Below are 23494 nucleotides of genomic sequence, written 5' to 3' on the forward strand. Positions count from 1 at the left end.
CAAATTAACAAAAACAAACTAATTCTCTCTCTTAATCTGCTACTCTGCCAAGCTCACATGGAACAAAATATTTAAAATGTGATAGATGCCCTAGGCCGGTTTGGCTCAGTGGATATAGTGTCGACCTGCGGATTGAGGAGTTCCAGGTTCAATTCCAATCTAGGGCACATGCCCAGGGTTGCTCTGGATGGCTGGGCAACTGCCATCTGTGGCTTGCCTGAGCCTTGGGCCAGCCCTGGGCAGCTGGGGGCTGAAGGGACTGGGTGCTCCATCTTGTGGCTGTGGGTGCTGCCATATTTGTGATGGTGTGAGTGTCAATTAGCATATTCCCTATTATTAGGATAAATCGTTAGTGAAATATAAGGTTATCATTAGGATCAAATCTGAAAATGAGGTTTCTTCTGCAAAACTATTGGAGAATACTAATGTTGCTCTTCCTTATGTGTAATTCCTAAAAGGCTATTCCAAAAACATGTATTTAAAAAATATATGAAGGTACTTGGTATCTGTCCCTCCAAAAATATGCATTTAAGACTAAATCTAGGGCAAGATAAGTCATTGACCCAATACACTCAGATTGCAGGTTCAATCCAAAGTCATGGCACATATAAGAGTCAACCAATAAATGCATAAATAAGTAGAACAACAAATCAATGTTTTCTTGTCTCTATCCCCCCCACCCCCACCTTCCTCTCTCTCTCTAAAATCAAACAAAAATATTTAAGGTACTATTAAAGCAAATAGTCTTCATAGAATGAGAAAATGCTAATGCCTCTCTCTCTTTTTTTTTTTAATCATAGTCCAAAGAGCCGATTGATTCAGTTAAAGAAAGAAAAGCTGGAATACTCTCCAGGAGAGCATGAATATGGATTATTTCCAGCCCCAATCCATGTTGGTGAGTATACACAGTATATTGTCAGAAAAATGGGTTTTTTCTTCAGTTTGGGTGAAATGTTTCGGCATTCGTGCTATTATTTATATCTATTGGGGTGAAGCTCTTTTTATGTTTTACTATTTAATTTATACTTAACTCTAAAAAATTCTGCAAACTCTTTACTGTCTAGGAGTCAAAATTACATAAATCTTACTCACTGGAGTTTCAGTAAACAACACTATACCTGTAGCATTTGATTCCCTAAATATGTCATCTTGAAAAACCCAACTATTCATCAATCCACTTTCATATCTCAAAAGGAGTGAGATTATTTATGGATATGTAATAAAGGAAATAGGCCCCATGCTTTTCCTAATCTTTATCTGAAAATTAGGCAAGATTTTTTTTTTTTTTTTAAGAGGATATGTCAAGGCCTTGTTTAGCATCTGGGTCCTACTATAAAGCATGCCAAATAAGTACCGTATTTTTCGGACCATAAGACGCTCCGGACCATAAGATGCACCAGTTTTTAGAGAAGGGAAATGAAGAAAAAAAGATTCTGAAACAAATAGTGTCCTAAAATATTTTATGTGCATTAAAACCCAACATCACAGTCATAAACACATGTAATCAACCCTGTAAAGTAAACAGCAGCATTTTGAACCATTTTAGAGCCGGGCAAGTAAAAAAACTTTTTTTTTAAAGTATATGTGTAGGCTATATTTGGACCATAAGACGCAGGGACTTTTTCCCCCCACTTCTGGGGGGAAAAAAGTGCGTCTTATGGTCCGAAAAATACGGTATATAGGTCCTACCTCCTAGGGTCTTACTATAAAGCATACCAAATAAGTAAAAAGTTCCTAGAAGTCATCCTAAATTCTTCCCATTTTTTCAACACCTTATCTAGTCCATCTCCAAGTTTTTTTATTTTCATTCTTACAATATATCCTCCTTTCCAAGTTCCATTGCCATCATTCAAGCCCATGCCACTATGCCATAGCCTTCTAATAGATCTCTCCGCTTCCATTGTTTGTTTGTTTGTTTTTATATTTTTTTATTGATTTTTACAGAGAAGAAGGGAGAGAGAGAACTAGAAACGTAGATAAGAGAGAAACATCGACCAGCTGCCTCTTGTATACCCCCTACTGGGGATGTGCCCACAACCAACGTACATGCCCCTGACCGGAATCGAACCTGGCACCTTTCAGTCCGCAGACCAACGCTCTACCACTGAGCCAAACCGGCTTCGGCTCTCCGCTCCCATTGTTTCCTTCCAGTTTTCCAATCCACTCTCCACACAATAAAAGGAGAAATGATTTCATAACTTGAACAGATTATACTCAAAACCTTTCAGTGGCTTTCCATTGGAGAAATTGATGCACTGCTTATTCTGACTTTTAAGAATGATATGGCCCCTGACTACCCCATTATTCCCATATATCTTTTCCTATCTTTCCCTTATTCACTGTATTAGGCCATGCTGGTCTTCTTTCAAATCCTAGAATATTCCAAGCTCTTTCCCTCAAGAAGATTGCTATACTTATTATTCCCATTGCCTGGAAATCCCTTCAAACTCTTCTCATGTTTGTTTTCCTCTCATTCTTTAAGGATTAGCTGACAATATCAGCTTATATATAATTTTCCTTAAAATTACATTCATGGCCCTGGTCAGTGTGGCTCAGTTGGGTGTCATCCGATACACTAAAGGCTTCGAGTTCAATTCCCTATCAGGGCACATGTCCAGGTTTCAGGCTCTATTTCCAGTAGGGGCTTGGAGGAGGCAGCCCATCAATATCTTTATTGAAAATATTACATGTCCAAACCGGTTTGGGTCAGTGAATAGAGCGTCAGCCTACAGAATCAAGGGTTCCAGTTCGATGCCAGTCAAGGCCATGTACCTTGGTTGCAGCACATCCCCAGTAGGGGGCATGCAGGAGGCAGCTGATTGATGTTTCTCTCTCACTGATGTTTCTAACTCTCTATCCCTCTCCCTTCTTCTCTGTAAAAAATCAATAAAATATATTTTTTTTAAAAGGAAGAAAATAATACATATGTCCTCTTTTTTTTCCCATTGACTCTTTCTCGCCCACCCCCACTCTTTCCCAGCCTCCGCCCCAGACCTTCACCACACTGTTGTCTTTGTCCATGGGTTATCCTATATTAGGGGTGTCAAACTCAATCAGAGAAGGGGCCAAAATCTAAAATCCAGCCTAAATCGTGGGCCGAATGGTTTACTGAACAGTCATAAACTGTCATTGTGATGGAAACCCAGCGGAGTGCAGTGATGACAGCGCAGTGCGGGCCACATTGCAAGGCCTGGCGGGACGGATTTGGCCCTCGGGCCTTGTGTTTGACACATGTGTCCTATATAATGAAAGCCTAATATGCAAATCGACTTAACTGTGGAGCAACCAGTCATTATGACACACACTGACCACCAGGAGGCAGGCGTTCAATGCAGGAGCTGTGTGCAGGCCCCAACAGGGTACGGGGGTACCAGGCCAACCAAGGCGCTTGCCAGTGGAGATCCCCCGTTCCGACCTCTATTGCATATATGTTCATACAAGTTCTTGATCTCACATCAGTGTTCTTTCTCTCTTTCTCCCTTCCTCTCTGTCCAAAAATCAATTTTTAAAAATCTTTAAAATAATAACAAATAAAAAATACAATAAAATTGTTCTCATGATTGTCCATCATGGAGGGTTCTTCCTTTATTCTACATCACAGAACCTTGTTTTTCTTTTTATAATCTATTAGAGACCTGGTGCATGAATTCGTGCACTAGAGGGATCCCTTGGCCTGGCCTGTGGGATCAGGCTAAAACCAATTTTCCAATATTCCCCGAGAGGTCCCAGATGGAGAGAGAGTGCAGGCCAGGCCAAGGGAACTCACCGGTGCACTATTGGGGCCAGGGAGAGACGTAGGAGATTGTCAGGCCTGTCTCAGTCCTGATAGGCCAGATTGTTAGGCCTGTCTCAGTCCTGATAGGCCAGATTGTCAGGCCTGTCTCAGTCCTGATAGGCCAGATTGTTAGGCCTGTCTCAGTCCTGATGGGCCATACCCCAGCAGCAAGCTAACCTGCTGATCAGAGAATCTGTCCCGTGGTGGTCAGTGCACATCATAGCGTCTGGTCAGCCAGTTGACTGTCCCCTAGTGGTCAGTATATGTCATAGTGAGTGGTTGAGCAGCCTTAGCATATCATTAACATATTATAATTTGTTGAACAGCTGACCAGATGACTGGATACTTAGCATATTAGGCTTTTATTATATAGGATAATTACTATACTTTATTAATTTTTATCTGACTCCCCTATCCTATATAATAAAAGCATAATATGCAAATTGTCCCCTAGATGGATAGTTTGACCAGGGGGCGAGGCCAGCCAGGGAAAGGGAGGGGCCAGCCGCTAGGAAACCTACCTGTGCATGAATTTCGTGCACTAGGCCTCTAGTTATGTTGTTAACTCCAGGAGTGTAGGATCATTTGTCTTTCTTATTCTCCTTTGATTTCCCAGTGCCTAATTTTTTGTTGTATAAATGAAAGAAGAGAAAAAGAAATTAGGATAAATTGCTGAATGTAGATGACAGTTTTTTCTCAGGAACAACTTATTGTGTAGCAGATGTTGATCCTATGCACTATAATGTTCTCTTAAACTATGACTCTCTTGACCCTTTTGATTAGGGACTCTTCTCTGGTTTATGATTATTGAATCTCCTTTTTCTCCCTAAAGGGCCCAACATCATAAGGTATTTAAAGTAGCAGGTTTAGACAAGTTTTGCAATAAATATGAGTTATTGTATATTGAGTGACTGGAGAATGGTGTAACTACAACATAGAGTTACAAGGCTTAATTCTTAGCTCGGTAACTATGCTAGTACTTAATGAAGGTAAGAGTTCAGCTCCATGTTCTCTAGGTATAATGCCAAAGTTCTCTTAAAAGAACCTTTTGTTTTTATTAGTGATGTGTAGCAATGGAAGCAGTTTCTTAGCAGATTGTGCTATTTCCTAGAACCTGCTAGTGATAAATAGCTTTGAAAATAAGTAATTTACAAGTCCCATTTAAAGGAAAACACAGCCATTTTGGTCTTACTGGTTTTATCCTGTTTGGGAAATTAACTTAGATCTTGAATGAAACTCTATGCAAGGGAATGAAGGAAACAGTTAATTCCAAGGGAGAAAGGGGGGAATGATGGGTAGATTAATATTTCTTGTCATGTCTCTGGCATGAATTAGTGGTTAACAAGTCTAGAATGGAAATTCCTTTATTTAAATAAAGATTTTATCTCTGCATCTCCACTTTAGTTCTAATAAGACTAATTTGTATTCAATAAATAAAAAATAGAAAAATTTATCCAAGTAGTGGCTCTTTTCTCTGGTGAATCAGGACTTTATCTTTTCTTTAAATCCTCCTCCTAGGATATGTTTTTATTGATGAGAGAGAGAGAGAGAAAGGACCATTGATGTGAGAGCCTTCTGTATGCACCCCTTCCGGGAATTGAACATGCTACCTTTTTGTGTATGGACTACACTCCAACCAACTGAGCCCCCCAGCCAAGGCTGAAACAGGATTTTAAATCAGACTGTTGCACAATATATATTTTTTGTGGGTGTGCTATTTTGTCTTTCAAATAATCTTTTATGATAGGAATAGAGGCCCAGTGCACAGTGTCCCTCAACCCAGCCTGCACCTTCTCCAATCGTGGACCCCTCGGGTGATGTCCAACTGCTGGTTTAGGCCCGGCAGCCAGATATCCCTCTCTCAATCCGGGACTGCTGGCTCCCAACTGCTCGCCTGCCTGCCAGCCTGCTCACTCCTAACCACTCCCCTGCCAGCCTGATAAAGGCCTAACTGCTTCCCTGCCAGCCTGATCGACACCTAACTGCTGCCCTGCCGGCCTGATTGTCCCCAACTGCCCTTCCCTGCTGTCCCGATCGCCCCCCAACTGCCCTCCCATGCTGGCCCAGTAACCCCCAATTGCTCTCCCTTGCAGGCCTAGTTGCCCCTAACTGCCCTCCCTGGCCAGCCCAGTCACTCCTAACTGCCCTCCCACACAAGCCTGGTCCCCTCCAACTGTCCTCTCCGGCAGGCCTGATAGCCCACAACTACCTTCCCCTGCTGGCCATCTTGTGCAACAGCATGAGGGCCAATTTGCATATTACATCTTTATTATATAGGAGAGAGAGGGTGGATACTCAGCTGTTTTAAACTGGTCACTTCCAATATCATGTAAACAAAGAGCATGACAGTCAGCTAGACCTGGGTTTATCTCTGTCTTTGCTATATTAGTTATATGAATAAAATAGATATATAAACAAAATCAAATGCAGCTTACCATTGGAGTCATATTTAATAAATGTAAAGTAATATTTTTATTTTTAAAATATATTTTTATTGATATTTTACAGAGAGGAAGAGAGAGGGATAGAGAGTTAGAAACATCGATGAGAGAGAATCATTGATCAGCTGCCTCTTGCACACCCCCGACTGGGGATGTGCCCGCAACCAAGGTACATGCCCTTGACCGGAATCGAACCCGGGACCTTTCAGTCCGCAGGCCGACGCTCTATCCACTGAGCCAAACCGGTTTTGGCAGTATTTATTTTTTAAATGTTTAATAAAATCAAGTTTATTTATCTTAGGGAAATAAATTTTAATTCTCAAACAAGGATATGCTTTTATTTATTTTTAAGAGAGAGAGAGAAACATTGAGCTAAGAAACATCAATTGGTTACCTTCTGTATGCACCCCAACCAGAGATCAAACCCTCAACCTAGGTTGCCATTCACTGTAAGTCATTCAGACTTATGCCAAACCTTGACTGCTTTCCTAATATAATGGAAAGAACATAGGGCTCTGTGCAGAAAAGAATTAACATAGCAGACTTAAGACTTTTATTCTTAGAACCTCCTTCTTGCTAGGTTGTCCGTTACCTGGCATCAAGGAACTTGAAAACCATACACAGTTTCCTCTATTGAGATAAAATCCCTAGATAGTAATAGCAGTGTTTTACTGTGTGTAAATTCTATGGTTTCCACTGAACACCTGCTTTCATTCTAAAAGTCTGGATTTTTGGTACATTCTAGGCAGAGGGTACTTATATGACCAGCCACCAATTAAAACATTGAGTAATGAATTTCTGATGATCTCCCTTGATAGACAATGTTTCACAAATGTCACAAAGCCTTGTCAACGATTTCATCTTATTTGACTCCACTAGGAGAGAACTTTAAATCTGTGCCTGGTTGCATCCATATTTTGCCCAGTTGCCTTTTTATCTTTACTGATTTTGCTATGTATCCTTTTGCTATAATGACCATGAGTATAACTATTGTATATGCTGAGTCCTGTGAATCACCAAACCTAAGAGTAATCTTGGGGAATCCTTGACACACCTTAGAATCAAGCACATATGAACTCCTCTTCCCATTCCATACTCTTGTAGCTATTTGACCTTGGACAATTTACTTATCTACTCCACATCTTAGCATTTTCATCTACATATTGAAATTGCTTTCATCCTAAATAGTGAGGATTATGTGAAACTTATTTTGTACTAACACAGAGTGACTACCCGTTCCCCTTGACTTACTATAACCAAATACTCAATGTCAGTGAGAAGAGCAAAGCCATCCCAATCATTTCTATAAAACTGGGGTATAAGTAGAAATAAGTAAATAATAAAGAGTAGAAATCAATAAAATATTAGAGGTTTGAAAAGAGCAACAAAATTCACAACCTCTAGCTGCACTGAGCAAGAAAAAAGTAAGAGATAGCCGAAACCGGTTTGGCTCAATGGATAGAGCATCGGCTTGGGGACTGAGGGGACCCGGGTTCGATTCTGGTCAAGGGCATGTGCCTTGGTTGCGGGCATATCCCCAGTGGGGGGTGTGCAAGAGGCAGCTGATCAATGACTCTCTCTCATCAATGTTTCTAGCTCTCTGTCTGTCTCCCTTCCAATCTGTACAAAAACAATAAAATATATTTTAAAAAAAAAAGTAAGAGATAACACAAATTACTGGTATCTATGCAATAGGTTCTACTGTCATTAAGAAGCTAATAAGGGATTATTCTGAATAACCTTAGGCCAGGACATTGAACAATGTAGATGAAATGGATAAATTCCTTTAAAAATACTTAAAACTGATGCAAGATGAAATAGAAAATCTGAATAGACTATATTATGTAAATAGGTTGAATTCCTGCATTCATTGCATTTCCCCCCATATAGTTTCTCTCTTCCTTTCTCTTGCTCTAAAGTCAATGAATAAAATTTTTTTAAAATAAACATATCTAAAATTTTACCCTAAAAATGAAAACAATTATCTGAGAAAGACATAAATAAATGGAGAAATACGCTGCATTCAGAGATTGGAAATATTTGGTACGATATAAATTATATAACCAGTAGGCTTTTCTATAAAAACTGATAAACTGGTTCTAAAATTCATATGGAAATGCAAAAGACCTAGAATCTTCAACATGATCTTTAAATAAAACTTATTGAAAGACATTATCAGGCTTCAAGAGTTACTATAAAGCACTTTTTAAAAAATATATTGATTTTTTTTACAGAGAGGAAGGGAGAGGTATTGAGGGTTAGAAATATCGATGAGAGAGAAACATCAATCAGCTGCCTCCTGCACCCCCCCCCCCCCACACACACACACACACACTGACACACACCGTCAGTGCAGGAGCCAGAGGCACAGAGAGCAGCACACATATCCACACACTGGGGATATGTCTGTAACACAGGTACATGCCCTTGACTGGAATTGAACCTGGGACCTTTCAGTCCGAAGGCCGACGCTCTATCCACTGAGCCAAACCGGTTTTGGTTATAAAGTACTTTTAATCAAAACTGAGGTATTGGCATTCATATATGGAACAGCAGACATAGCCCAGAAATAGAACCACTTTCTATTTTTATTTGATTTGTACACAGGTACAAGCCCTTGACCAGAATCAAACCCACAACCCTTCAGTCCATGGGCCAGAGCTCCAGCCACTGAGCCAAACTGGCCAGGACCCTGCATTTTGTTTATTCATTCATTCGTCAGTGGACATTTGTTTCCACCTTTTTACAATTCTGAATAATGCTGCTATGAACATTAGTTTACTATTCTCTTTGAGAACTCTGCTTTCAGTTTTTTGTTGTTGTTAATCCTTACCTGAGACTATTTTTCCATAGATTTTTAGAGAGAAGGGAAAAAATAAGGGAGAGAAAGAACATTTTAGTGAAACTATCAACTACTTTATTAATATAGAAAGATCTTGCAAAACATCTTTATTGAAAAACAGCAATGTATTCTTGTCACACTTAAAAATATTTAACTTTATTTTAACTATTAACTTAAACATTATATATATATTTTAACTTTAAATAGTTGTTATTCTTTAATTGATTTTTCTCTACTCATATAGGAAATTGATTTTATACAAGTGAATGATAGATATGATTTTTAAATTTTCTCTATATATAGGTTTGTTATGTTTTTGAGAAATTGCTTTCAAACCATAAACATATATTATATAAATCTTTAACATCTGTTTTCTCAATTGATCAATAAAATATTGAATAATATTCCTTCAAAAAAATGCAGAAGGGTGATATAAAGAAGGAAATTGAAGAAGCCTCTTTAAGGTACAAAGGGGGCTTTGAAATTGACTTTAAATAGTAATATTTTAATATTTAAGAAGTTAATTATGAAAATCCATTTAAACACTATTGAGTTTCAAGGAATCCTATTATTAAAAACTCTTATACTTTCCCCCTTTTTAAAATACATTTTTATTGATTTCAGAGAGAAAAATATAGGAACATCAATGATGAGAGAGAATCATTGATCTGCTGCCTCCTCACGCCCCCTACTGGGGATTGAGCCCAAAACTTGGGCATGTGTCCTTGACTGGAATCGAACCTGGGACCTTTCAGTCTGCATGCTAACGCTCTATCCACAGAGCCAAATCAGCTAGGGCTATTCTTCCCCTTTTTATAATCAGCTTTATATTGTGCTTAATAATGAAGGAGAATAGCCGAAACCGGTTTGGCTCAGTGGTAGAGCGTTGGTCTGCGGACTGAAAGGTCCCAGGTTCGATTCCAGTCAAGGGCATGTACACTGGTTGCGGGCACATCCCTAGTAGGGGGTGTGCAAGAGGCAGCTGGTCGATGTTTCTCTCTCATTGACGTTTCTAGCTATCTCCCTTCTTCTCTGTAAAAAATCAATAAAATATATATATATTTTTTTAAATAATGAAGGAGAATAGATGCCAGGTGCTCTAGGTAGTAATTTTAATAAACAATTCCTGCCCAACTGGTGTTGCTCAGTGGTTGAATGTCAACCCATGAACCAGAAGATCACTGCTTCAATCTCTGGTTAGGGAATATGCTGGGATTGAGGGCTTGATTCTTGGGTTTGGGAGGGGCATGCAGGAGGCAGCTGATGATGTTTTATTCTCATCAGTGTTTCTATCTCTCTATTCCCTTCCTCTCTCTAAAAATCAATAAAAATTTTAAAAAATAATCATAATAATAAATTCTTAGTGTTTTTTTTGCTTCATAATGTCCTGTATTTTTGGTAGTAACTTTGCTAGTTGTTTTATATAGATGATTAAAATGTGTCTTTAGTGACTTATGCTAGTTGTTTGGTAGTAACTTATGCTAGTGTTTTATATAAACAATTAAAATGTGTCTTTAGTATGAAAAAATAAGTAAAAATTAAAGATTAGTGATGGAAAAATCCATAAAGCTAAAAATTAGATTTTTATTTTTCTAGTTAGTGCATATTAGATCTTGTGTATCAATAGATGTTTAAATTAAGTTTTTTGTTATTGTTGTTTTTGTTTCAGGAAAGTATCTAAGGCAAAAAAGAATTGACTTCCAGCTTCCTTATGACATCCTTTGGCAGTGGAAACATAATCAGGTACAATGAATCTATCTTTCCAGGTTTCATCCTTAAGGCATGGCAGAGAGGGAATGCAGATCTTTTTCTCTGCCTCCTTGTTATGCTATCATTTTAGGAAATATAAAGTGTCCCTGTGAAGGTTAGAGACTAAAAAAAAAAAAGATTTTGCATTCATATTTAATGTGACCTATTTGCCTTTACTCATAATTCAAAATAGCAGTGAGTTTCTACTTTCCTCAGCAATCTTCCGTTATTATTCTGGACTTTTATTTTGGTAGCATAGATTCTGTTCTGTAAGAATCCTGTTTGATGCAGGTCTCCAGAGAATGTAGATGTACTGAGCAGCATGAAGAAATTTCAGGCTTTATTTTTGTTGGCTCCTTCCCATCAGTTTGAAATTTTTTTCACATACAAAGGAAACAGGGAAAATGTTTAACACTCTTATGCTTTTAAAAGATCTTTAAATATATTGGGAACTAAAAATAGGAAGATACTATTTTTCCCTCTTCCCTAATTGAAATATTTTTCCCAATAAATTTTTGATTTTTTTTTTTTTTTTTTTTTTTTGAGAGAGAGAGAAACATCAATTTGTTGTCCCTCTTATTTATTCATTGGTTGATACTTGTATGTGCCCTGATCAGAGATTGAATCCACAGCCTTGGCCTATCAGGAAGATGCTCTTACCAGATAAGAAACCTGGCCAGGGCAGTCCCCAATAATTTTTGTGTTAAGCTATGGGCCCCAAACCCCATACTGAGAACAACCATCCATATATATATATATATATATATATATATATATATATATATATATATATATATATATATATATATATATATATATATATAAAAGCCAGCAACCAGAACAACTGGTCGCTATGATGCCCACTGCGGCCAGCCTGCAAACCCCTACAGCCCCTTGCCCAGGCCGGCCCTGCCCCGCTACAAGAACTCCCACCCTGTTTGGAGGCTTGGCTGGCCTACAAACCCCTGGTAGCCCCTCACCCAGGTCAGCCCCATCCCCCAGTGGGGACCCGCCCACCCTATCAGGGCAGGCCAGCTGGTCCCCACCCATGCACCAGGCCTCTATCCTGTAATAAAAGGGTAATGTGCAAATTGACCCTAATGGCAGAACAGCCAGAACGACCGCTGGACCAGTCACTATGAGGCGCACTGACCGCCTCTGGCTGGCAGGCTTCGTCACCTGATGGCCACCCATGGTGAGGGCGGGGCCAAGGAGCAGGCAGGAACAGCCAACCTCTCAGTCCCTTCCCCTGGCCATCAGGCATTGATCATCGGATGATAAATGGGAAACCAGTGGTAGGTGGTGGCGTAGGGCAGAGCCAGCTGCAGACAGCTAGGGAAGATGGCCCTGATCATAGGCCAGGCCAACTGACCATACCCATGCACAAATTTCATGCGCTGAGCCTCTAGTTTGGGGAGAGAAAAAAAAAAAGTCACACAGGCGAGGTGAATAAGCTCTTGAGTTTTGCCAAAATTCCACCAAAGTTTAATTTTATATATATATATTTTTTTTTTTTTTAATTTTTTTATTTTTTTATTTTTTTTTACAGAGAGGAAGGGACAGAGATAGAGAGCTAGAAACATCGATGAGAAACATCAACCAGCTGCCTCCTGCACGCCCCCCCACCGGGGATGTGCCTGCAACCAATGTACATGCCCTTGCCCGGAATCGAACCTGGGACTTTTCAGTCCGCAGACCGACGCTCTACCACTGAGCCAAACCGGCTTCGGCCAAAGTTTAATTTTGGAAAGCCAAAAGGCAATGGATGTTTTCTTCGTATTCTCTTCTCTGGTAGCCTTTCTTGAATTCTGAGAGAATATGTTAGGTATTTGTCTCAAAGAGTTTACAGCATTGAAGGAGATAACAGTGCTTTGACAATACCCACTGAGAAATGATGGCAGTCTTAGCCCATGTTGCTGTTTTTATATTGTCCTCTGGTAAAACCATAACCAGCTGCCTGCCTCCCTTCTAATACATTTCTGTTGTTTCTTTTTCTAATGCGTTCTTCTTTTTTTTAGATATGTTTTTGATTTTTAGAGAGGGAGAGAAAGAAATATCAATAATTAGAATCATCTATCGACTGCCTCCTGCATGCCCTCTACTGGGAATTGAGCCCCCAACCTGGGCATGTGCCCTGACCAGGAGTTGAACCAGTGATCTGTTGCGTTCATGCATGGATTTATGCTCAACTACTGAGCCACAGTGGTCAGCCTTTTTTTTTTTTAAGCAGAGGAAGTGAGAGGGATAGAGATAGAAATATCAATGAGAAAAATCATTGATTGGCTGTCTCTTGCACAACCCCTACTGGAGATCAAACCTGCAGCCCAGGCATGTGCCCTGACTGGGAATGTACCCACTGACCTCCTGGTTCATGAGTTGATGTTCAACTAGAGCCACACCAGCTGGGCTGATGCATTCTTAATTACAGTGTGAGAGCTCCATTTTCCTGCTCGCCCAGTCTTCTTTTTCACTAAATTAATTGCCTTAATTAAAATGTGAAATGTGTTTTGCAACAATACCCACCCTGAAAAAGCCAGGGTACTCATTTCTGAACTTTTTTTTTTTTTAATATATTTTATTGATTTTACATAGAGAGGAATTGAGAGGGACAGAGTTAGAAACATCGATGAGAGAGAATCATCGATCAGCTGCCTCTTGCACACCCCCCACTGGGGATGTGCCCGCAACCAAGGTACATGCCCTTGACCGGAATCGAATCCGGGACCTTTCAGTCCGCAGGTCGACACTCTATCCACTGAGCCAAACCAGTCCTGGCTCATTTCTTAAAATTTCATATACATGTCCAGTTCATATAAGGAATCTCTATGCAAGTTTTCCTCTTTTTCTATAGGGGCAAATAGAATTTTAATTTATCCAAATGAATAGCTTTGATTTATAGTTTGTGATTTTCATTTAAGTTAACCCAACAACATGCTAAAGAAACATCAGTTCTCTAGTCGGTTTGACTCGGTGGATAGAGCACCCTCCTGCGGACTGCGGGTCCCAGGTTCAATTACAGTCCAGGGCACAGGCCCAGGTTGCAGGCTTGATCCCCAGTGTGGGGCGTGCAGGAGGCAGCCAATCAGTGATTCTCTCATCATTGATGTTTCTATCTCTCTATCCCTCTCCCTTCCTCTTTGAAATCAATAAAAATATTTAGAAAAAGAAGAAGAAATATATAGGTCAGCCCTGGGCAGTGTAACTCAATGATTAGCATTTTGGCCCATGCTCTGAAGGGTCTCAGGTTTGATTCCCAGTGAAGGGCATATACCTGGGTTTCTGGTTTGTTCCCCATCCCTGGTTGGGGCCCATGGGAGAGGCACCAATCGCTTTGTCTCTTTTATTTTATTTTTTTATTTTTTATTGATTTCAGAGAGGAAAGAAGAGAGAGAGAGAAACATTAACAATGAGAGAGAATCATTGATCGACTGCCTCCTGCATGCTCCCACTGGGAATTATGCCCACAGGCCGGGCATGTGCCCTCCTTGCTCATAGGTCAATGCTCAACCACTGAGCCACACTGGCCAGGCTCTGTGTGTCTCACATTGATGTTTCTTTCTCTCGCCCTCTTCCTCCCTTCTACTCTCTCTAAAAAAATCAGTGGAAAAAATATCCTTGAGTGAGAATTAATAAAGAAAAAAAATTGTTCAAAATGAAGTTTCTTTTAACCATTTTATATGTATATTTATTTTGTTGAACCTAGATCTCTCTCACTGATCTGTTTGGTCGGCAACTAAGTAATTGCGGATTTTATAAAAATCAAAGATAATTTTTCATGGAACTAAATAACTTTATTCTGTAATGTATTGCCCATTTTGATCAATGACCTTTTGCCATCTTTCAGGCAGCATCATAATCCCACGTTCAAAAAACTTCTGGTTTTTATTAGCAAAAAACTGAATCAGGTACGATTTGACATCATCATCATTATTGAAATTTTTACCATTCAAGGAGTTTTGTAAAGATCGAAACAAAAAGTAATCAGATGGTGCAAGGTCAGGACTATATGGTGGATGTGGCAAAACATCCCAACCAAGCTCCATTAATTTTTGCCGAGTGACCAAAGATGTGTGTGGCCTTGCATTGTCATGATGGAATACAACACCTTTTCGATTTGTCAATTCGGGCCACTTTTCTTCAACTGCATTGTTTAATTTCGTTAGTTGTTCAATGTAGACATCAGAATTGATCGTTCGGTTGGGTGGTAAGAGTTCAAAGTAGACAATTCCTTTGTAATCCCACCAAACTGATAACAAAACCTTCTTTTGATGAATATCAGCTTTTGATGTTGTTTGAGTTGGTTCACCTGGCCTGCTCCACGATCTTTTCCGCTTGATATTGTTGTAAACAACCCATTTTTCATCGCCAGTTATCAGTCGTTTTAAAAATGGATCATTTTCATTACGTTTCTTTAGCAAATCGCAGCTGTTAATGCGTTGCGTTAACTGTGATTCTTTCAGTTTGTGAGGAACCCATGTATCGAGTTTTCGAACATAGCCAAGTTGTTTTAAGTGATTTTCAATGCATGTATGTGATACATGAAGCTTCTCTGCAATCTCACATGTTGTACTGTGACAGTCCGAATTGATTATTGCTTTGATTAGGGCGTCATCAACTTCAACTGGACGACCAGAGCGTTTTTCATCTTTGAGTGAAAAATCACCAGAACGAAATTTGGCAAACCAATTTTGACACTGCCGTTCTTTTAAGGCTTCGTCACCATAAACAGCACATAACTTTTTATGAGCTTGCGATGCGTTTTTCCCTTTGCGGAAATAAAAAAGCAAAATATGACAAAAATGTTCCTTTTGATTTTCCATTTTTCAACGAACGCCAAACGAAAACTACAAAACAGATCAAAAAACTTTTTTTACTGATTAACAGCTGAATAGCCAACTATCAAATAACAAAATGTGTTTTACATTTGTACTAACTACGTCTGCAAACCTAAAAATTCAACTGAAGCCATATATGTGTGAAACCCGCAATTACTTAGTTGCCGACCCAATAGTAAGTCACCTTTTAATTTGGGGTGAAAAGTGATCACATCAAGAGTTTCCCTTAAATGTATCCAGCCCAGAAAGTCTTGTAGCTATTTCCATATAGGCAGAGCACATAGATAACTTCCTATAATTTTAGTGATTAATGCTGCTGTCTGGCATTTGAAGTTAAATGCTATATTAAGATTTTTCTTTTTTCTTCTAGCTATACAAAAAGCCAGATGTCCCACTATATAAAAAAATTCGTTCAAGTGAGTAATTTGGGAACTATTTTTTCTGTCTCCATATCATCAGTGTTCCTCTTGGTCCGACACTTTAAAAATTATCCTGTATGTACACAAACTGTTCTTTACTTTCTTCTTTCAAGATGTCTACGTTGATGTCAAACCCCTTTCTGGTTATGAGGCTACCACCTGTAACTGTAAGAAGCCAGATGATGACGCCAGGAAGGGCTGTGTGGATGACTGCCTCAATAGGTACTCTACTAAACAGGTTCCTTTAAAAACATAGGCTTTAAGATCTAGACTACTTCAGTTGAAGGGAAAAGTTAAATATGCTCTTGATTTTGTTTCAAGAAATTGCACATCGGTATTTAAAACAATTAATGAAATGTTTTAGTCAGCTGGGGCTATTATACCAAAATACCATAGATTGGGTAGCTTAAACAACAGAACTTTATTCCCCACAGTTTAGGAGGCTGTGAAGTGGATGGTCAAGATGACAGTAGATTGGATGTCTGGTGAGGATCCACTTCCTGGCTTACAGACAGCTGCCTTCTCCTTGCACACTCACATGGCCTTTCCTCACTGCATGCTCGTAGACAGTGCCTTTTTAACAGGGGCACTAATCCCATCATGAAGTCCCCACCCTCATTACCTAATACAAACCTGTTTTCCTCTCAAAGGCACTACTTCTAAATATCATCACATTGGGGCTAGGTCTTCAACTATGAATTTTGGGAGCACATAAACATTTAGCTCAAATGTGGGATGAATACAGTGACAGAAAAAAAATGATATTTAGAGTCTTACATGCCCAGGTTTAAATCTTGTTATTTATTAGACCTGAAGAACATTATTTAACCCCTCTAATAAAACTAATACCTTTTATGATGAGTTTGTGAGAATTGTATGAATCAATGTTTATAAAGTTTTAAGCACAGTTTTGGAAACCTTCCTAGATCTCTATATATGGTAGCCATAATGAGGAAGTAAAGTTTATGGTGGCAGTGAGAAATAAGAAAGGCATGGTATATTTAGTGGGGAGAGGGGGTTAGTAAACCATTAGTATATAGCAGTTACACATGAGAATTGAGTCAATGATAGCAACAAGAAATAGTAACACTATTGTCAGAGATAGGAAGTATGGAATTGGACTTGTTTGGAGATACAATTGAAAATTATTATTTTCATTTTGAACCATTGATTTTAAAATGACAATGATTTCAAAATGGAAATATCTAATAGAGGCAAAAGGATGAAAATATATATTTGATGGTTTTGGTAACATAAGCAAATTTATAGCAAAACAAAGATTGCTATAAATATTGAAATTCGTATCAATATTTCCTGTTCTATATCATTTTCCTGGGCGAAGGCACCTGCCCAGGAACTGGTCTCTAGTCCGTTGTTCTCACGGCTGGGGGAACCAGCATGCCAGTTGTGAAATTGTACCTCACACACATCATTGTAAACTTCAAAATCTTCAAATCTTAACATGCAGCATCTACTTTCAGATTTTGGTAAATTTACAGTTTTGTTTTCAGGCACAATGTATAGAAACATGTTTTACTTTTTATATAATTAAAGGGCTTATCTTGGTTATTTATAAAAACAAAGGGAATATATTTCAGTGCCTTCAACTCTAGAAAACACAGATTTTTACCAACCTCTGAATGATTGTTCTTTGGCAGAAATTTTTTAAATTGAAGTCTCTTTCCTCTCAACACTGTTATATTTATATTTTAGTTATTTTGTCCATCTGAACTATATTGTGTGTGTGTGTGTTATGAAAGATGGAAATAAAGGTGTATAGTATTACGAATGGAGTTATAATTGAAACCACAAAAATAAATGAGCGCTCTAAAGAAAAGATGAACAAAGAATAAGAGAAGTGGGAAATCCATTATCATAAAGTATCAACAAAACCCACAAAAAGAGGGCATTTTCAGGAGAGGTGTTCAACAATATTCTTACAGCAAAGAAGTCAGCAAAAGAAAGAATAAAGGTGATGGATTTGACAGAAAGGCAGTGTTTTTTTCACAAGTTAAGTTGATTGTCTTAAGTTGAATAATTCAATGGATACTTTCTCTGCTTACTGCTCATTTATGTGATTTGACACTGTACTAATTGCCCTTTAGATTAAGGATAATATTTTTTGGAAAAATAAATGAAATGACGCTGAAAATACTTTAAATTCTAAAGTATTAAATACTTTCTGTGCAAGATTTATAAGTTATGATTATAAACATAATATATTTTGATTTACCAATATATTCTTGCTCCTCCCTTGTTCATGCTAAATAGCCATTCTGGGATTCCAAACAATAAAACTATTAAAGATCCTAGAAATTTAAAAAGGAAAGCAGTGTCCACCTACTGTGTTCAAAAATTTTTACTTGTTTATTCACTCCAAATTATAGGTTAGCTAATTATATAGACTGCTAATGTTATTTCTAATGTGGAAAAGTCATTTACAGTAATGAAATGTGGATTCCTATTTTTTTTTTAAATATATTCTATTGATTTTTCACAGAGAGGAAGAGAGAGGGATAGAGAGTTAGAAACATCGATGAGAGAGAGTCATCGATCAGCTGCCTCTTGCACACCCCCCACTGGGGATGTGCCCGAAACCAAGGTACATGCCCTTGACTAGAATCGAACCTGGGACCCTTCAGTCCTCAGGCCGATGCTTTATCCACTGAGCCAAACCAGTTCCGGCAGGATTCCTATTTTTTTAAAAAACAATGTGAGCCCTAACCGGTTTGGCTCAGTGAATAGAGCGTCAGCCTGCAGACTCAAGGGTCCTAGTTCAATTCCATTCAAGGGCATGTACCTTGGTTATAGGGGATGTGCAAGAGGCAGCTGATTGATGTTTCTCTCTCATTTATGTTTCTAACTCTTTCCCTTTCCCTTCCTCTCTGTAAAAAATCAATAAAAATTTATATTTTTTAAAATGTGAATATACTGACGTTTATTAGTACACTTAAAAGTGATAATGATGGTAAATTTTGTGTGTATTTTACTACAGTTTTTTAAAAATCTTTAAATGGCCATGAACTACTTCAAAACAAGTATGCAGTATAATCATGAAACTAGTAATTTCTCTGTGGGTTGCAGTTAGTTCATTTAATCTTAGCACAGAGCTAAATAAGAACTTTTACCCAGGATGCTAAGTGGACAATTAGCTTAATAATTTACAAGGAGCATTTGGTGTTTACAACTTGATTTGAAAATTTAAAGTGTTATTACTTTTTAAGTTCTAGATTATTACTTGTTAACCTTGTTAGCCAATCTAACCTTGTTAAAATAATTTGGTGTATTCATTTTAAGAATTCATATAAAACATAAAATGAGTTTATATAGGCATATAAGTTAATTGAATATAATTACTACTTTTCTTTCTAGAATGATCTTTGCTGAGTGTTCCCCCAACACTTGCCCCTGTGGTGAGCAGTGCTGTAACCAGAGGATACAGAGGCATGAGTGGGTGCAATGTCTAGAACGGTTTCGAGCTGAGGAAAAAGGTTGGGGAATCAGAACCAAAGAACCCCTAAAAGCTGGGCAGTTCATCATTGAATACCTAGGAGAGGTTGTCAGTGAACAGGAATTCAGGTAATTGATGATAGTAAAATGGTAAAGGTATCCGATTAGAATGGAAAATGGAAGATTTGAAATTTACTTTCAATATAATCATTAAGTGGCTTTCAATAATCTTTCTCCTTTTCAGAAACAGGATGATTGAGCAGTATCATAATCACAGTGACCACTATTGTCTGAACCTGGATAGCGGAATGGTGATTGACAGTTACCGCATGGGAAATGAGGCTCGATTCATCAACCACAGCTGTGACCCAAACTGTGAAATGCAGAAATGGTAAGGAAGAGGGGATGGGGAAACCAAGAATCCCACGGAACAGAAGGCATTGAGGATATCCAGAGATTGATCGTTCCACAGTGTCAGTCAGCTTACACAAAGCAGCTTAGGCATTTCCCAGATCCTTTAGGCAAAGACTACGCCTCTGCTATTCCTTCACTTCACCCTAACTACTCAGTCGGCCTATGCTCCGAGGAGCCTTGGGTTTGATTCCCAGTGAAGGCCATGTATGAGTTGCAGATTCAATACCTGGCCCCAGTTGGTAGAAAATGTCATAAATATAAGACATCTAGTATTTATTTACTGCTTGCTTCGTCCTACGTACTGTTACATGGTTTGTCTCATAACAGCTCATTCAGCACTGAATTTGTCACCATGAGATATAAAAACAAGTGAATCTCTCTACCTTTAACTTTTGTCCTTTCTTATAGGTCTGTTAATGGAGTATACCGGATTGGACTGTATGCTCTTAAAGATATGCCAGCTGGTACAGAACTCACTTATGATTACAACTTTCATTCCTTTAATGTTGAAAAACAGGTAAGAATTGCCCAGCCAGTGTAGTTCAGTGGTTGAGCATCGAACTATGAACCAAGAGGCACCGTTTGATTCCCAGTCAGAGCACATGCCGAGGTTGTGGGCTCAGCCCCTGGTGGGGGGTGGCCAGGAGGCAACTGATCAAGTGATTCTCTCTCATCATTGATGTTTCTATCCCTCTCCCTTCCTCTCTGAAATCAATAAAAATGTTTTCTTTAAAACGGGTAAGAATAGTAAATCCAAGAGGGAGATTGAACTTTGTCACAGTGTTCTGTATAACAGGCCTTCAGTAAACATTACTGAGTTGTAGCCATTGAGAAGTACAGAGGAGAAAGCAGTTTTTCACTCTTAGCTCCACTTATCTAGGATACACAGGTCTATGTTATTCTTTCAGAACTCCTTAGGAAGAGATTGCCCAATCATTTTTGGTCTCCAGTCAGTTCTTAACTATTCTGGTGAAGTTTTTTTCCAATATTTAGTCTTTTCTTTCAAGTATTGTAGAAGTCCACTTCATTCTCTATTAGTTGTTTTCCTCTATGTGAAAATTTCTTCATTCAAACTTATTGTTGGGTATGCTCTGGCATCCTATTTGAACTTCTAGCCTAAAAGCATTATTCTCTTTCCTTTCAAAGCAACTGTGTAAGTGTGGCTTTGAGAAATGTCGAGGAATCATCGGTGGCAAGAGTCAACGTATGAATGGACTCACCAGCAGCAAAAGCAGCCACCACTCTATAGCCACACATAAAAAGTCTGGACGGTCAAAAGAAAAGAGGAAATCTAAGCACAAGCTGAAAAAAAGGGTGAATAATGATCTCATGGCTTTCCTCAGAGGCAATTACTAAAATAAGGGAAATACCAAAGGGTGGCATCTTCAGAGTGGTTTTAATATTCTTTGAGGTGATTTCTGATTGACCTTTTTGCCCCTCTGCATTCTGATCCATCTCTCTTTCAGAGAGGCCACCTCTCTGAGGAACCCAGTGAAAACATGAACACTCCAACAAGACTGGCCCCCCAATTACAGATGAAGCCCATGTCCAATCGAGAGAGGTAAAAGTAGATTTTTTTCCCCCAAGCTCTCTAAATTATGTGATTTGCTTGTTCGATTATTGAGCAGTTGTATATTTGAATAAGTATTCAAGCGGTCTGTGAACTTGGGGGTGGGGGGGAATTGTGTCTTTATTTTCCCTACTTTCTAACTGAAATTTAGCATGACCTTTAAATATGACTTTAGGCAACAACAACAAAAAAGTGTGTGTGTGCGTGTGTGTGTGTGCGCGCGCGCAGTATTTGCAGTTTCCATGAGTTTTGCCACCAATATTCATTTTCATATGTTATAGGTGTTACAGATGTCTCAAAATATCACTCAGGTTTATCTCTGCCTTAAAATTACTGTAGTAGTTAAACCTACAACTAGATCTTGTCATGTGTTAAAAATTAATGTTTAAAATATTCTGAAAACTGTATTGCAGTATATTTAGTTTTCTTTTAATTCTGTGTATTAAAATTATTTAAGTTTTTAAATTAATTTTTAAAATGCTTTTAAAACATTGTTCAGAGCAGGGTTATATGGGCTTCCCCAGTCTGCCAGAGGAATCCATACTTAGTTGATATATTAACAGCAGTCAAAAGGATCTTTAGTGGTCCTTTTTACTCTTCCTTGTATTCAAGCATTTGTTCATGTCAGAGGTGAACAATGTGAATATTTTGTATTTTTCAAGATATTCTATATTTCCCATCACTACACACTTTAATATCTTAGAAAGTTCATCCTTAAAATTTTACTATAATTTAGCCTCTTCTATTATATTTCACTTTGTCATAAAAATTTTAAACTTTATTGAAACAGATACCTAATTCAGTGGTTCTCTACTTGAGCTGCATGTTAGCCTAAGGGCTTTAAAAACTTTTGATGGGCCGAAACCGGTTTGGCTCAGTGGATAGAGCGTCGGTCTGTGGACTGAAGGGTCCCAGGTTCAATTCCAGTCAAGGGCATGTACATTGGTTGCGGGCACATCCCCGGTTGGGGGTGTGCAGGAGGCGGCTGGTCGATGTTTCTCTCTCATCGATGTTTCTAACTCTCTATCCCTCTCCCTTCCTCTTGTAAAATATCAATAAAATATAATAAATTAATTAATTAATTAATTAATTAATTAAAACTTTTGATGGCCCTAGTCAGTGTAACTCAGTTGGTAGGAGCATCATCTACTACACTGGAAGGTCAAGGGCACATACCTGGGTTGCAGGTTCTATCCCTGTTTGGGGGGCTCTTTCTGGAGGCAGCTAATTATTGTGTGTGTCTCTGTCCCCCTCTCTCTTTCCCTTCCTCCCTCCTTTTCTAAAATCAATTAAAAAAAAAAAAAAACGCTTTTGATGCCCAGGCCACACCCAGGATCACTTAAACCAGAATTTTCAGAGATGAAATCCAGACATCAGTAATTTTTAAAGCTTCCCGAGTGATTTCAATGTGCAGCCAAAGTCAGGAACTATAAAATTGGCCTAATCTCCATTACACAGACCCATATTTGAGATTTATTCAAGGTAACATTGTATTATATGTATACTATGGTAAAAATCAAATAATGGAATCATCAAAATCATATGTAGGGTCAATCAAGATACATGTAACTCATTTACATTTAGATCCATGTGGAGGTATTGCTTCTAGCATCGTTTGCCCAGTGCATATCCATCCTAAATATCTTTGCCTATATCTGCCAGTTCTCCTTCTCAGAGGTAATCCTAAGCCTGTACTTTATCTGGATAACTTTCTTTAGAATTTGTACAAATACTCCATAAAGTTCTACCTTCGAATCAGGTTGTTTCCATTGCCAAAATTTTTGTAGCCTATAAGTCCTCAGGATTATCAATAAATAACATAGGAAATGTTATGTGAAAAAAATTTAGGATGCAAAACTGAATAATGTTTTCCCATATATAATTCTCTTTTTAAAGGCTGAATTCACTGATAAGTATTCATTTATAACATCTTTCTTTTTTTAAAAAAATATTTTTAAATTTTGTCTTGCTTTTTTTTGTTTGTTTTAAATATATTTTA

The 23494-nt window shown here is 38.4% G+C and overlaps 1 protein-coding gene across 15 annotated transcripts in view; it reads left to right on the forward strand.

The window, feature by feature from the left end:
- ASH1L (ASH1 like histone lysine methyltransferase) overlaps positions 1-23494 on the forward strand; it is a 100498-nt gene that overhangs the window by 57018 nt on the left and 19986 nt on the right. For all 15 annotated transcript variants that reach the window (XR_004988783.2, XM_036442758.2, XM_036442756.2 and 12 more), the window contains 9 exons: positions 801-895; positions 10728-10801; positions 16013-16058; positions 16175-16283; positions 19434-19640; positions 19756-19902; positions 20334-20442; positions 21072-21239; positions 21392-21486. Coding sequence is in view for 14 of the 15 variants with exons in the window: in XM_036442758.2 (XP_036298651.1) it covers positions 801-895; positions 10728-10801; positions 16013-16058; positions 16175-16283; positions 19434-19640; positions 19756-19902; positions 20334-20442; positions 21072-21239; positions 21392-21486 (1050 nt within the window). In the remaining variant the exon portion in view is untranslated. The remainder of the gene's footprint in view (positions 1-800; positions 896-10727; positions 10802-16012; positions 16059-16174; positions 16284-19433; positions 19641-19755; positions 19903-20333; positions 20443-21071; positions 21240-21391; positions 21487-23494) is intronic.

Source organism: Pipistrellus kuhlii, unplaced genomic scaffold (assembly GCF_014108245.1).
Source record: "Pipistrellus kuhlii isolate mPipKuh1 unplaced genomic scaffold, mPipKuh1.p scaffold_m20_p_18, whole genome shotgun sequence".
NCBI lineage: Eukaryota > Metazoa > Chordata > Mammalia > Chiroptera > Vespertilionidae > Pipistrellus > Pipistrellus kuhlii.